At 33.0% G+C, this 14,433-nt stretch overlaps 4 protein-coding genes across 4 annotated transcripts; 2 read left to right on the forward strand and 2 right to left on the reverse strand.

Annotated features, from left to right (window-relative positions):
* On the reverse strand, positions 2,478-3,848 carry LOC18602798. Its single transcript, XM_007034408.2, has 3 exons — positions 3,658-3,848; positions 3,138-3,221; positions 2,478-2,876 (listed from the first exon to the last, which is right to left on the reverse strand). Exons 1-3 carry the CDS (start codon positions 3,760-3,762, stop codon positions 2,724-2,726), a joined length of 342 nt encoding a protein of 113 aa, XP_007034470.2. The 5' UTR covers positions 3,763-3,848; the 3' UTR covers positions 2,478-2,723.
* On the forward strand, positions 8,001-8,507 carry LOC18602800 (glycine-rich protein 5). The gene has a single exon (XM_007034410.2). It carries the CDS (start codon positions 8,001-8,003, stop codon positions 8,505-8,507), a length of 507 nt encoding a protein of 168 aa, XP_007034472.2.
* LOC18602801 (putative glycine-rich cell wall structural protein 1) lies at positions 11,827-12,297 on the reverse strand. Its single transcript, XM_007034411.2, has one exon. It carries the CDS (start codon positions 12,295-12,297, stop codon positions 11,827-11,829), a length of 471 nt encoding a protein of 156 aa, XP_007034473.2.
* Positions 13,508-14,178, forward strand: LOC18602802 (glycine-rich cell wall structural protein 2). The gene is made up of 2 exons (XM_018119101.1): positions 13,508-13,594; positions 13,909-14,178. Exons 1-2 carry the CDS (start codon positions 13,508-13,510, stop codon positions 14,176-14,178), a joined length of 357 nt encoding a protein of 118 aa, XP_017974590.1.

Below are 14,433 nucleotides of genomic sequence, written 5' to 3' on the forward strand. Positions count from 1 at the left end.
TAAAGTACAACATAAATAAATAAAAATAACAAATAATCAAATTTTTTAAACAATCAATAAACGCGGGCATATAGATACCATCATTTTATTCTGTCATTGCACGCCACTCTTATTTTGCATATGGCGCGAGAATCCCGATGATGGAATTTCCCCGAGGAGCTCGTAGAGACGAGTTTCTTCCGGGGATATCTCTAGGTGGGGAGAATTTCGAGACTTCACCAAAGCGTTGAGATGGTCTTCGAATAATTTTTCCAATAAAAGATTACCGACTCCATCATTTAAAATAAACAAGTCAAAACATCATTTTACGCTTGCATCATATGCATACGTAAAGCCAAGTGAAAAACTCAGTCTGACAATTCAATAAAAAAATTTTAATTAATAAAAATAGGGATTAAACTAAGAAAAGGCTATATTAAGATAACTTAAGATAACTTAAGATTAAATGGTACGGTTCGTAGAACGGGCGTTACGGAGGTGCTAACCCTTCTCCGTGCGTAATCGCACTCCCGAACCCATCTCTAAAAAACGTGGACCAGTTTTCGTTCTTTCGACGGACCTAAAATTAATTTAGGGCTTTGTCGATTAAGAATCGAGTTAATAGGTGACTAATCACACCTAGATAAAAAAGATGGGTGGCGACTCCCACACCTTGCGATTTTAATTTTCGCCCCGCGTCTGGCGGACGGGTTCCCGGACCCGCACGTCACGACACTTATAGGTCTGCACAAATCTCTTGAGAGTGTCACATATAGTTTCTGATTCTTTACTGTTCATCCAGGCCAAGCCAGTCATTCTGAGGCCAGAACTGAGATAAAGTAGTAAAGGGAAATTCATGAAACTGGTACTTTCATGTATTTGACTCTTTGGGAACTCAGAACTCTCAAGAGCATGGGCAAAAATAGTAGCTGGCAACGGCACTAATTCAACTTGACCTTCTTTGTTGGTCTGGAGCAGTTTGACATACTATATTCACGAGGCATCGAACTATTGGTAATAGGAGTGAATCATCATGATGTTTGCTTTATCTCGGTGTGCTCCCCTTTCTCTGTTGTCAAAACTCAAAATGCTAATCATAAAACAGAATGAGGAAATTGTGCTGTGAGACTATATCCTTAGAGAAAACTAGTTTGTGCTAGAGGAGCAAGTCCATATTCTTCATGTTACAGTTGCTTTTAGAACACCTAGAAATCCAAATTCCTTCCAAGTTAGAATTTTCATTTTGTTGTATTCTCTGCAACATTGTCTCAAATAGAAAACCACAGCTTCTCCCGAATGCATGCTTTCTGAGGTGTTGAAGTCAAATCGATAATTAACAAATTATTGTGGATATAAATTCTCTGCTCTTCTCATTTCTCAGTTTCACTTGCGTTTATGCATCAATAATTAGCATTTGACAGATATTTCCAAGTGCCAAATACTTGAGACCCAAAGCATCAATTTTGTTTTCTTGGCCCACTGCAAATTAAACTCTTTTGTAAATAAGATTGAAGGATAACCCACAGGCTCCTCTAGGAAATGTCAAAACAAAATATCGACTAGTAAAGTAATACCACTTGGACTAATTAATGGGAAAAAAATCGAAATTGAACTATATATAGAAACTCTTCAAAATTTGGTCTTGATAATCGGAAGAGACCACCGTGCTTCTGGTTCTGCTTCTGCTATTTCAGCTCTCCATATACTGGGGAAGTTGGAAGCAGACACTATATACTTCTTTCTCCTAGACAAGCAGCATTATATATCGAGGACAAAAGTGAAGAAGCAGCAGTAAAAAGCTCAGTGACCAAAATTATGGCTACTATGAAGCGTAAGTGAAGGTCAGAGAGTAGAATTGCCATGGAAGAGAAGTTGTTCTTTCTGGGGATGGGTATTATAGGAGTTAGAAGTTACGTATTTGATAAATCAATAAGAAATTTGTTGGAGCATATATTTGAATATTTAATTTTAAAATTAATTGACAGTAGATGAAGACTCCTTTCTTATATTTATATACTTTTGATACTCTCAATTAAATAAACAAGATATTTCTTTATCATCACTTTAATACTCTTCCTCACGTGTAGAGATAACAAATTTAATACTCTTTTTCACATGTAAAAATAACGGATTTATCATGTGTTATGAATCATGAAAAAACCAACTAATGGAGATAGCACGTGTTTTGTTATCATGTTAAACTTTTAAGACAAGCATCTAATCAAAACCAATTGACAATAAATCAAAAGACAATTATTTTATTTATATGTACTATTATGATTTTTCACAAAATTTCCAATTTAAAAATTAGAGGTATACTATAATGAATCTTCATAAATTTCTGATATAAAAATTAAAAGCTCACATTGTTTGACCTGATCCCAAGTTATTAGGGTTTGGTTACCTTTTAAATTGTTTGAATGTTGAAGCTTTTTTAAAAATAAATTGTTTGAATAATGAAATTGTTACTCTTGGTATGGGTGGCAATCAAAGACGTTGAAGGCAAATCATGAGATTATATTGATTTAACTAGAACGTAGTAGTTGTCCACATCTCAACAAAAGTGCACTAAGAGAAGCATACAAAGAACAGTAAAGCCATTACAAACATATACATTGTTCTCAATATTTCATATATTGACGTGTCACTAACAACTTTAGGCTTAACTTAGTCTTGTTATTTCTTGCAATTAAAATGGTCAAAATCTGAGGAAATTAAGGAAATGCAGCAATTCTAGGTTGGCTTCATTTTTTGTTCTTGTTGCCTTCTTTTTTCATCTCATTTTTTTTCTTGACAAACTCTGTGGCAATTTTGGCTGCTCCCAATGAGAACAATTCTGCTGCTTTCTCTTTGACGACATCAGCTGTTTCACTCACTTTATCAGACATTGTTTTCACCTGGAATTCCCATAAAATGTGTCAATATAAACCACTCAACAAGATCTAATTTAGGCTGTCCTGTTCATGTTTATGACGAATTAAAAGGTTAAATGGGTCGAAAGGATTGTTAAGGTGGAATTAGTTGCACTTGCCTTGTACAGGCTATTTGCCACCTTTGAAGAAGAACTTAGACCCTTACTCTTTGAATAAAGAGATACATACACTTATATCATTGAATCAAATGCTTAGGTACATTAATTATTATAGATTGCATCTTACACTTTTAGAAATAGATTCAGCCGCATCTTTAACTGACTCTGCAGCTTCTTTCACGCTGTCAGCACTCTCTTCGGACTTCTTGCACTGTGATTCTCATGAAAACCTTGTTAGAACTTAATTTGCAAACTACACTAGTATATACCACATTATTCACCAATTACAATTATTACAAAGTTTAATCCAAGCTGCTATATATATATTGCAGCAATCAGGGGTAAAACAAACACGCACATTAGTGAATAGAATGAATCAGAACCAACATTTTTATTGTAATTGGAGGAAACCCAAACTAAATTAGTTCATTTTTCTGCAACAATGGTGTTGCATATCCTAATAACCCATTAATTAACCTTTTCTTTCTCTAAAGCGACGAACTCCACTTGCATGGTAAAGGTTATACTTAAATTACCAAATGTCAAACTTGGGAAAAATATCTATTTATGTATTTAACAGGTACATACAAGTAACACGTGAAAGAAATTACAAATTTCCGAAAAGAGAACACAAAAAATTAACTTGCCTGAAGGGGTCTTGCAGCCGTGACAAACTCTCTAGTGCTCGAACCACCCATTGCACCGGCAGGGAGGAATTTAGACAACTTTGCAGCGAGTTTCCGGGTTGACATTTTTTTCTTCAGTCTGTAATTTCTTGAGATGGGAACTCTTGTACTTTTCTGGCCAAATTGCAGTCAATTTTTTTATTTTTGTTTTCAGGGATCTTTCTTGATCTTGGTTTGGTTATATTGAGATGGAAGTGGAGGAGGAAACAAACAAAACTGCCATATGTCACTTGTTGAACATTTTTCTGCTTAGTGTGGCTCTGTTAACTGCCTTATGCAGGTGCATGTATTCCGGATCTATTCCTAGTTTTTCATGTTTTTTATTCTAATTTTCACAACATGCTTGGTTCATTAGAAAAAATAGAATGAAAATACAATAATCATTACAAGATAATAAAATAAAAAAAAATACTGATTATGTAGATTGATTCATGGGAATGTAATAGGATAGAAATTATTATTATTACTTATTTTATTGTTTGGTTGGTAGGAATAATTTTAAGAATAGTTAAAGAATAATGGATAAATGATAAAAATACATTTTATTAAAATTTAATAATTTTTTAATTAAAAAAAAATCTTATGATGAGAAAAACATACTCTTAATTAAAATTTAAGAATTTATTTTGTTAAAAGATAAAAATATTCTAAGTAATAAAATCAAAATAACTTTTATTATAATTAAATAATATTTTTACCAAAATACAAATATATTTTTATTATAATTTAATAATATTTTATATCAGAAGATAATTAAAACTTTTATTATAATAAAATAATATTTAATATTAAAAGACAAAATATATTCTTCATTAAATTTAAATAATTCTAAATAATATTATTTATTATGTTTATTATATTCAAATAATAATATTAAATAATATTCTTCATAATATTTATTATAATTAAATAATATTAATATATTAAATAATATTTAAATATATTCATTTCGTTTTTTAAAAAAAATGAAGTAAAACATTTTATACCTTCTGTGCTTTAAAGAGAGAAGGAGTGAGGAAGAGAGAGAAAAAATAGGTTTATTATCTTTTTATAAGTTAATTTTTTAAATTATAAAAGGATATATTTGTCTAATCAATTTTTTTTCTTATTCTCAATAATTTGGAATAGCTATTACCAAGAAATTTTAGTAACGGCTATTCAAGCTTCTCTTGAAATGGTTATTTTAAAGAATAACCACTTTATTTAATCAAATGTAATTTTATCTCAAAAATGAGAATAAGAGAAAAATGACTATTCCATTTCCCCAACCAAACATGCCCTTAATGTTTTTATCTTTGGAAATTAATTCAAGAGAAAGAGAGCAGTGACATTGGACAAAGCAATATGTAGTCTACTCGGAACTTCTGATGATCAGAAACATCAGGATAAACCATGCAATTATTTTTATTGATCATAATTCATAAGGGGAATATATATGTATATCACTGGTTGCAACAACAAAATTGATAAAACGGAGGCTGACATGCGCCCCCTTTGAAGCCTATTCTACGGCAGAAGCCATCACAATCAGGAATATCTTCACATTTTCCTTGGCAAATTGGCGCTGCCTCCCCTGCATTTTTCAAACCACAACCACACCAATAGTCATCAATTTGTAAGTAGAAAATTGTAAGAAAATCTTAAAGATTACTAGAGATATGGAAACTGAAGTGAATTAAACTTTCTCCCTTTTTTTAAATCCTACATACCAATAAGTGAAAAGAAGAGAATGATAGCTGTTAGCATAATCAAAACTCTGGCAAGGCATGAGAGGCGGCGAGGACCCATTTTCCTTTTAAGTCTTGAATATTGAATGCTTTTTTTTCTATGAAATTATTGCAAAGGGTTTAGCCTAAAGTAGATGAATTTATAGCAATCTGTAAAGTGAAAAAGTAAAAACAACAAAATGAACGTTTATTGCTTTGAATTTAATATCAGGGTACTTTATTGCCATTTAGCTTAGAAAATCTTTAATTACTTCCTGTTGTAAACGTTTCTTTTTGGGGTATAATGTTTATTTATTTGGAAAATTAATAAATACGATAATCTTTCCATATATGGAATATTGGAATATTGACCAGCTTATTTTTTGAAGGCAATTATATATTTTTATCTTCTCAAAATAATAGTATTGCTTTCGATTGTCTTTAAAGGGTTGTAAATGTTTTGATTAATTGGTAAAATTTATAATGAAGCATATGATCAAATCTTATGTTTAGAAATTAATATGATGACATTAATATTGTAGTTCACGAGCAAATGACATAAGTATTAAATATAAATCCAAAGCAAAATCTCTCAATTACTATGTAAACAGATTAGTTATTTTATGATTAAATATTAATATTCTTTATCATTGGACTTCATCAATTGGCATTTAGAGTGAATTAGAGGGTAAATAGAAAACATTACCATCATGTTGCTAATGCTAATTAATTGGATAATTAAATTAATTTTTTTTTATATTTGAAAAAAAAGATTCAAATTTTATTTTTTTAAAAAAGATATATCATACATTAACCAATAAATTAAATGCTCGAATGTTAATTAAATTGATCTTGCTTCTAGTAATGTAATTATTCTCAGTTCATCAAACAGCACCTAAACTCCAAAGAAAATTTAATTTTTTTTGCAAGAGCCTTAAACTAGTAGTAAGACTCTTGGAGGCACTTGTTTTTTTTTTTTTTTTTTTAAAAAAGTGATTTTATGGAGCATTAAGCTTCTATGCCATCTAAAGTCTTCAACAATTGTTAGAGATTTTTACTGGCACTGCGTTGAAAGCAATTCTTTTTCACACTAGATAAAAAACAAAAATAAGTAACTCTCTACCAATACAATCAAACTCAAATGCCCAAAAGGAAGCTGGGCATATCCACAAGAATTCACAAAAGCCCTTTTCAGAAAGGGAGCAGAACCCAAAATGATAAAGAGCTATCCACCACAGAATCACATCAGGAAACCGTCTCAACGCAATGCTCCAGAGGAACAAACCCGAACCCAAGAGAGGGTGCAAAGAGAGCGATGCTGCAGAAAAACGAAAACAGAACCGCATCAAGCCCATCACGATCCAGGAGGAAACGGAAGGCTTGAATTCATGGAAAAGGCGTCTCCTTCCAGCCTAGGTTGACAGATCAGCAAACACTTCAAGGAGAAAGATCACTCAGCATCTAGAAAAACTCCCATGATCCAAGGCAGAGATCCTTTGACAATAGTGTCCTACAATAATATTGGATATTAAAATAATTATGCACTAACTCAGATTATTAATTAGAAAAATTAAGAGGTTAATGATTATAATTTATCAGTTTAGATTTTCATTGAATAACCAGTTCTTCAAACAACAAAAGGGGTAAATTACCTCCAAGTATTTGCATCATCAGTTTCCTGGGAGTCTGCCGACAGTTCCAGAAAAGCAACCTGCAAGGAAAGCAGGTTAAGTTAGCTTTCAGAAGAGTACTGCCCAAAAAAACATTGGCCATAAAAAAATGTTGTTGTGTGTGCACGTCTAAGCATTTAAGCCTTCGCCTATGAGATGGTTTCAAGATGTCAACATTTTGAAGGAAAATTAAAACAGCATCGATAACCCAAAACCCTCCCTGCAACAAGTCAGATCATCGATCAGCAGTCAAGACCCAAGTTCGCAGCAGGAGTACTGATATACTAGTTAAAATAAAAGAGGTGATTAGCCCAGCTCTCAGCAAAGCTAGTCAAAAGTAAATGGAATAATCAATGGATGGAGCCAGCACAGTTCTCACAATTAAAGATGAGAGATCAATTCAAACCAATTGCTGGGAAAAAAGAAAATCAAGGACTGTTATATTTTGGACATTTTGCCGATTACCACAATTGCCATAGAATTTCCACTGTCTTCTGGTGCATGTTTAGGAATTGTTGGTTTGATTAATTATATAATTGATGATTGGTGAAATATATACTTTATCAATAATTTTTCTGGATTCTGTTATCCGTGCCGATCAATGGCTCACCAAAAATTTCATGCAAAGAGAGTTTGTGTTTACGTAAGTTATACACTGGTCATAACGCAAACGAATCTGGGAACTCTCCCGTATGACACAACACATGACTTTCTTAAATTTTCTCTTCTTTTCATCCACCCAACTCTCTGATGCCTAATTCAAAAAATTTCCCTTCTCGAGATTGTGAGAGCAAAGTCTCAATTCCATTTACTACATCCCCTTTATTACCCTCAACTGTCCCTTACCTTTCAATTCTCTATATAAAGGTAAATTCCATGCAAAGCTAGCTAACTCGAGGTGGAGGCCAGTTGACCAGGAAAGAGAGAGATGGGTAAGTTGTGGGCATTTTTCGTGCTTCTTATGGTAGCTGTGCATGCAAGTCAGGCACGTAATGTGCCTGGCGATGTAGGCCTCAATAGCCAACAAACAACGATGCCTGACAGCTCAAAGGAGCAAACATTGCAAGCCAACGCACCAAAGGCAGACTCACCAAAGGGTAAGGGCATTGATGACAAGAAGAATTTTATTTACGGTGGAGTTGGTGGCTTCGCTGGGTTGGGCGGCTATGCTGGCGTGGTTGGTGGTCTGCCTTTGGTTGGTGGCCTTGGTGGGATTGGGAAATTCGGTGGAATTGGTGGTGCCGCTGGAATAGGTGGTTACCATGGCATTGGTGGCCTAGGCGGTCTAGGTGAGGCTGGAGGTTTAGGCGGTGGAGCTGGTGGAGTTGGAGGTCTCGGAGGTGGTGCAGGTGGTGCTGCTGGAGGTGGACTTGGTGGTGCTGCTGGAGGTGGACTTGGTGGTGCAACTGGCAGTAGCGTTGTACCACATCCTTAATTAATGTTGTAGTGATTGGGTTCTGTAACTTAACTAGCTTGGTAGAATGTTTTTCTGATGTCTAAATTTCTCAAATGTTTCTTATTGCTTTATGTTCCTTAATTAGGCATTTGGATGGTCTTGTTGTTAGATGTTAATGTGCCTTTGGAAATAAATGGTTGTTACTCGTACCAGTTGCTGTGTTTGTTTTTCCTAGTTTCTAATGTTGTTTCGTCAATCCATTGAGGTACTTGTATTTCTCTCATTCTCGTCAATTTTGGAATTACTGATGACCTCCAGCCTGTACATTTTCTGCTTGGATTCTGCTATTTCTAAGTTTTTTCTTAACCTTTCTTAGCAACCAATATCTTCATTTGTTTTAACGTAAAATATTTTTTAAAAAATGTTTTCAAGATTTATACTTATTTGTAAAATAAAAAAATTATTTTAAATGTAAAACATTTTACTGATCTATAAGAAAAACAACCATTAATCATAGAAAATGTCTTATCCCTCTAAGGGCGTAAAACATTTTTCAAAAAAAACTCTTATATTAAATTTAAAAATATAGATTTAATAAATATTAATATTTAATTTAAAATATTAAAAAATAAAAGTATATTAATATTTAATTTAAAAGTTTTTAATTTAAAATATTAATATTTAAATTATTCAATACTATTAAAATTAAAAAACATACTTTAATTAAATCATTCAATGCAATTAAATTTTTTTTATAAATTGAATAAATCTTACTACTAATTATAATAAAAAATATTTTAGTGATTGTCATTTGATAAATACATAAAATTATAGGTTTTGGATATATTACATAATTAATAAATATTAATATTTTTATAGTGAATACATTTAAATATAGGTTTTGGATGTCTTATATAATTGATAAACATTAATATTTTTATAGTGAACACACATAAATAAAAGTTTTGGATTTTTTACGCAATTGATAAATATTTATATTTTTATAATGTTATGATAAAAAAAGATAAGATAATTTTTTTTAAAAAAATTACAACCTACTTTAATTATAAACTAGCACAGTAAGTATCATATGAATGATTATGTTGCATTAATTATTAAATAAAATATTTGGATACGAGCATGCTTAACTAGTATCTATAAATACCCATTAATTGGATCCAAACCTGTTAACTGAATCCAAACAACTTAATTGCTGTACACTATTTTTCATCCAAAGTAAGTTAATTTACTCTAGGAAAGTATTAGGGTTCTAAACAGAGCAGATGATCAAAGTACTACCGGCAATAGGGGAGTCCACACCCACATGGATGTAAAAGAGTGTGATGTAGTTAGCAGGATTTACTACCAAGTTGACAGGCCGTGCATCCATCCAGCTTTCACTATTTCAATCTTATGGGTTAATAACAATGGATAACGCATACCTCAAAGTTTATAACCTAACAAATATTGATTCATAAGTTAGAAAAGTTGGGCTATGGTATCGTTTAAAACTTTATGGCTGAAGATATGGTCACGAAATTGATAGAGAAATTCCTAAATCTAAGTGGCATAGAAGAACTAATAAAGGGTGATCATATTAAGAAATAGAAGAATTAAAAAATGAAAAAAAAAAAGTTTTGGAGATCTCAAGCCCACACATTTAGGGCAAAAGTCCAAAAAGACCAAACCTACGCCTAGAAGCTTCCAAACTCAACCAACCCACATGTCAATCAACTAGAGTTCCACATGGCATAAAACTATCAGTCATAGTTGAAAATATTTTCGACAAGATAATCCAAATGATAGAAAATATTTTTCATAGTTTGTCAAAACAAAAGAAAACATTAAATTTTCTTATAACATATTTTATATTGCATTTTTTTTTATTTTTCAGTTACCAAATGAATCCTATTTACAGTAATTTGAAACATTTCCTTTATTTTTTTTTAAAATGTAATTTGAAGCTTTGTAGTTGCAATATATATGTTTTTTTATAACATAATACTTGAAAAAGTTTATAAATTATTTAAAAAAAATTCAAATAAGATTTTATTCTTTTATGTATAGTCAATTAAGTTTTTATATTTTTATTTTGAATTAAATAAGTTTTTTTAATTAATAGTTTATTAATTTTTATTAACTAAAATATCACTTATCATTTTATACTCATGTGGCTTTGACATGTAATATAAAAATATCATATGACTAAGTCATTATATTATATTAACTTACTACATCATCTTTCATTTTTTTTAAAAGGTAAAATGAAAATTCATTGATCATGGGAACGAAAATCTCCCTAAATCAGAATAGTATTAGGACCGGGACCCAAGCACAGAATATTGATAAGCATACCCCTCATAGCTCGGTATACCCTCCAATTACCTTCGAAGGACCAAGCACAAAAATCAGCCATCCAAGAAGGAAATCAAAAAAACCTATCAAGCAAAATAAATGGCCTTGCCTGTGCTAAAATTTTGCACGATAGGAAACAGACCTGTATATCAAAAATATAAAACAGCTTATACAAAAAGGATCTAAATATTAGATAAACATATCAATATTTTTAAATTAGATGTCATCATTCATTATAACATTTTAATATATCACATTTAAATAAATATAAAATGCTAAGTAGTATTTTAAATAATAATTAATTATAAAATTTTATTTAATTTAAAATAAAAATATAAAAAAATAATTTTTTTAAATAATTAAAAAAGTTTATAAGAATTATACCTATTTTTGCTTGAAGGCCTGTATTGTAAGTTATAGTACTTAAAGCAGATCAAGTCTTACTGTTCTAAACCGAACCCCTGCAGACCTGCAAGAATTTCAGACATGTGATCGCAAGTTTTCTGATGTGCCCGTTGATAAACCAGACTGGCGAAACTGAACTGCCGCTTTGCATGTGTTCCACCTGTACGGCCTTTGGCTGCCACGAAATTACTACTACTATTAAACTTGGTTTTGATGCCTGACAACTATGTAACTCAACCTTAATGAGACACACAGAAAAACATGACGGAAATAAATCCAGAACAGAGAACTGCGTTCGTTATTTAACATGTTGTCTAATCAATGATATGCCTGCTAAAGCTTTTGTGTACTTATTATTCTTTTCTCTCTTTATTTTTTTAATTTAAAATATTGAAACATGTATCATCTTTGTTGATCTCTCAAAACTCAGAAGTCAAATCCTATTTTTAAAGAAAATCATGACAAGAGGTTGTTGAGCTTATTAAAACATTGGCTAGCAAAATCAACAACAATTTTATTGTAAAATTGCATTTATATTCAACAACAATGCACTTAGGACAAGTTAAATTACATTGCCCATCACTCTAAACTGGTTCTATTAACGCCCATGATCACCTCCCCAACCGAATCCTCCTCCACCACCGCCGCCACCTCCTCCTCCATTGTCCCTCCCACCTCCATAGCCAAAACCTCCACCATATCCACCTCCGCTGCCGCCACCACCACCGCCGCCTCCTCCTCCACCTCTGCTTCCTACCCCTTTTGAACCACGCCTAAAACCATTCCTTGCTCCACTATCCCCACCATCATCACAATTGTCATCACCTCCATCACCAGGTTCGCCTTGATAATCATTATCCTTTCCTCCAGATCCCGCAGCACCTCCTCTTGAGCCAGTACCAAAATTTGACCCACCACCTCCACCCATATCTCCACCATTACCCTCTCCCTGCTCACAACAATCTTTTTTCTCGTTCAAACTATTAGGATTGACAGACATTGAGCCAATAATTTTTGAAAGCAATAAAATGTTGAAGAGGACAAAAACCATGCTATTGAATAGCTTCATTTTTGCTGCTATAGAATTAATGCTTGTAAACTGACTTGTAGATGAAATATGTTTATATAGAAGAGAAATAAACTAAGGAGGACGTTGGGATCATTGTTTTTTGAATCAAAATGCATGCATGCATGGACATGTGAATCTGAAAAGAAATATCTGTAACATCTCGTGAAAAAACAGAGGTCTCTGTTTGTGTTTATAGCTGTAAGAATCTGAAACAGGTACAGTAATCTATGAAAAACATAATATAAAGCCTTTGTTATGGTTCCAAGGTAAGTCATGAATCCACATTTTTACCTCGTTTTCAACTTCAACTTGAAAGGGCGGGTCCAATTTTCAAGGCCAATAGGGGTGTATGAAACAAGCCATAGTGGTTCTGTCTCCAGTGAATAAATGGTCAAAATGATTAATCTCAAAAGAGAAAAACACCTTGGAAATTTTGTTATTAATATTTCCCATATGGGTATGGCCATGGAGATGGGATTTTTTTTTTTAAATTGAAGAAAGTGAAATTCGAATTCTATTTTTAAGTAATGGATCATACACTAATCAATGAATCATAGAAATAAAATTAATAAAACAGTTTTTATATTAATACAACAACCAGGAAAACATCAAAATTGCAATAAGATAACTAATTTAGAATTAGCTGCAATTCTTTTATTCCAAAACACAGAAAGATACTTAAACAGTTGAAAATGGTGGATTTGACTCCCGTAATTGAATAAGGTGAAGAAGGGACAGAGTTTAAATCTTTGACGGATCTTGACCCTCTTTTTGGATAACCGTAAAATAATTGAACTTTCTAATATATCCCAGTAATTTGACCTACACGATTCTTTTCTGTTTTTAACTAATTGGCCTAAATGATCTTTAGTTGATAAACCTGAAGTGAAAATACTACAGCAACTACACCCAATTAAAAGTTATGGTCGTTCGGGTTTCAGTGGCAATTAACTTATTTCATGATTCCTATTTACTTTTATTCTATTGTCAATGCCTGTCCTGTCTCCTTTGAAGATGATGAAGATTGAAGAGGAGATCCCAACAATCTACTAAAGAGAAACTCAATGCCGATGCTAAAACTTTTTAATCCTGGCTCATAGAAAACATAATCTGGTAGGATTTGGACCCATCTTGAATCATTTAGATTTTGTTATTTCATTCGTGTTAGACAGGGCACACGTATAGGAGCAAATAAAGGGATACAAAAAGGATGAAAGACAATCAGATCTTGCAAGGCTCTGAAGATTCTTTTCTGAATTTGGTCAACATTCAAAACCTTAAAGCTCTCCTTAGGAACGTTCTTTATCAAGAAAAAAGCAAGTATCAGTTCGGTGTAACGTATGGCTGGCGACCCTGAAGCCTGATATTTGTGGACTGGTAATGCAGCTGAGCTGCAGCAGCTGTACAAGGAAACATACATGTGTTACGTAAATCATGGCTCCCCATCTTTCTCGCCTGTATAAATAGCTAGCTCAGTTCTTGATGAGTACTGCATTCCGAATTTTTCTGTGGGGTAGTCTTGAGATGACTCGTTTGCTTCTTGCACGCCTTTTCTTACTTTCCCTATGCTTCGCTCTTTGCGTCCAGTCAGCAAGTCTTCAACCATTGTAGGTGGGGTCCCCCTCTCCTTCAGCTTCCACTGGTGGTGGAGGTAGTGGTTGTACTGGCGGTGGCGGAGAAGGTGGTGATAGTGGTTCATCAGGTGGCTCTGGGTATGGATCAGGAAGTGGCTCTGGTGGGACTAGTGGTGGTGGAGGCGGTGGAGGTAGCAGCGGTACTGAGAGTGGTAGCAGTGGCAGTGGCTTTGTCTTTGGAAGTGGAAGTGGTGGTGGTGGTAGTGATAACAGCAGCTTGCCTAGGAAAGTTGGGAAAAGCAATTAACCAGGCTCTTCCTAATTCCTATTATGTGATCAAAAGTCCATGTGGCACTCGTGTCTGCAATTTAGCTGTTTATGTTTAAATGTGTTATGTGTTGGTAGTAACTCGTGAAGTGTTGCTGCAGTTGTTGTAGCTTGTCTATGCACAAGCATGTCCTGTTTCAGCAATAGATCAATACGGGATTAGTTTAAGTATAAATATAGTAAATAGTATAATATTTTTTACTAAGTAATTAAATATTGAAATTCCTTGCTTTTA

Source organism: Theobroma cacao, chromosome 4 (assembly GCF_000208745.1).
Source record: "Theobroma cacao cultivar B97-61/B2 chromosome 4, Criollo_cocoa_genome_V2, whole genome shotgun sequence".
In the NCBI taxonomy this organism is placed as follows: Eukaryota; Viridiplantae; Streptophyta; class Magnoliopsida; order Malvales; family Malvaceae; genus Theobroma; species Theobroma cacao.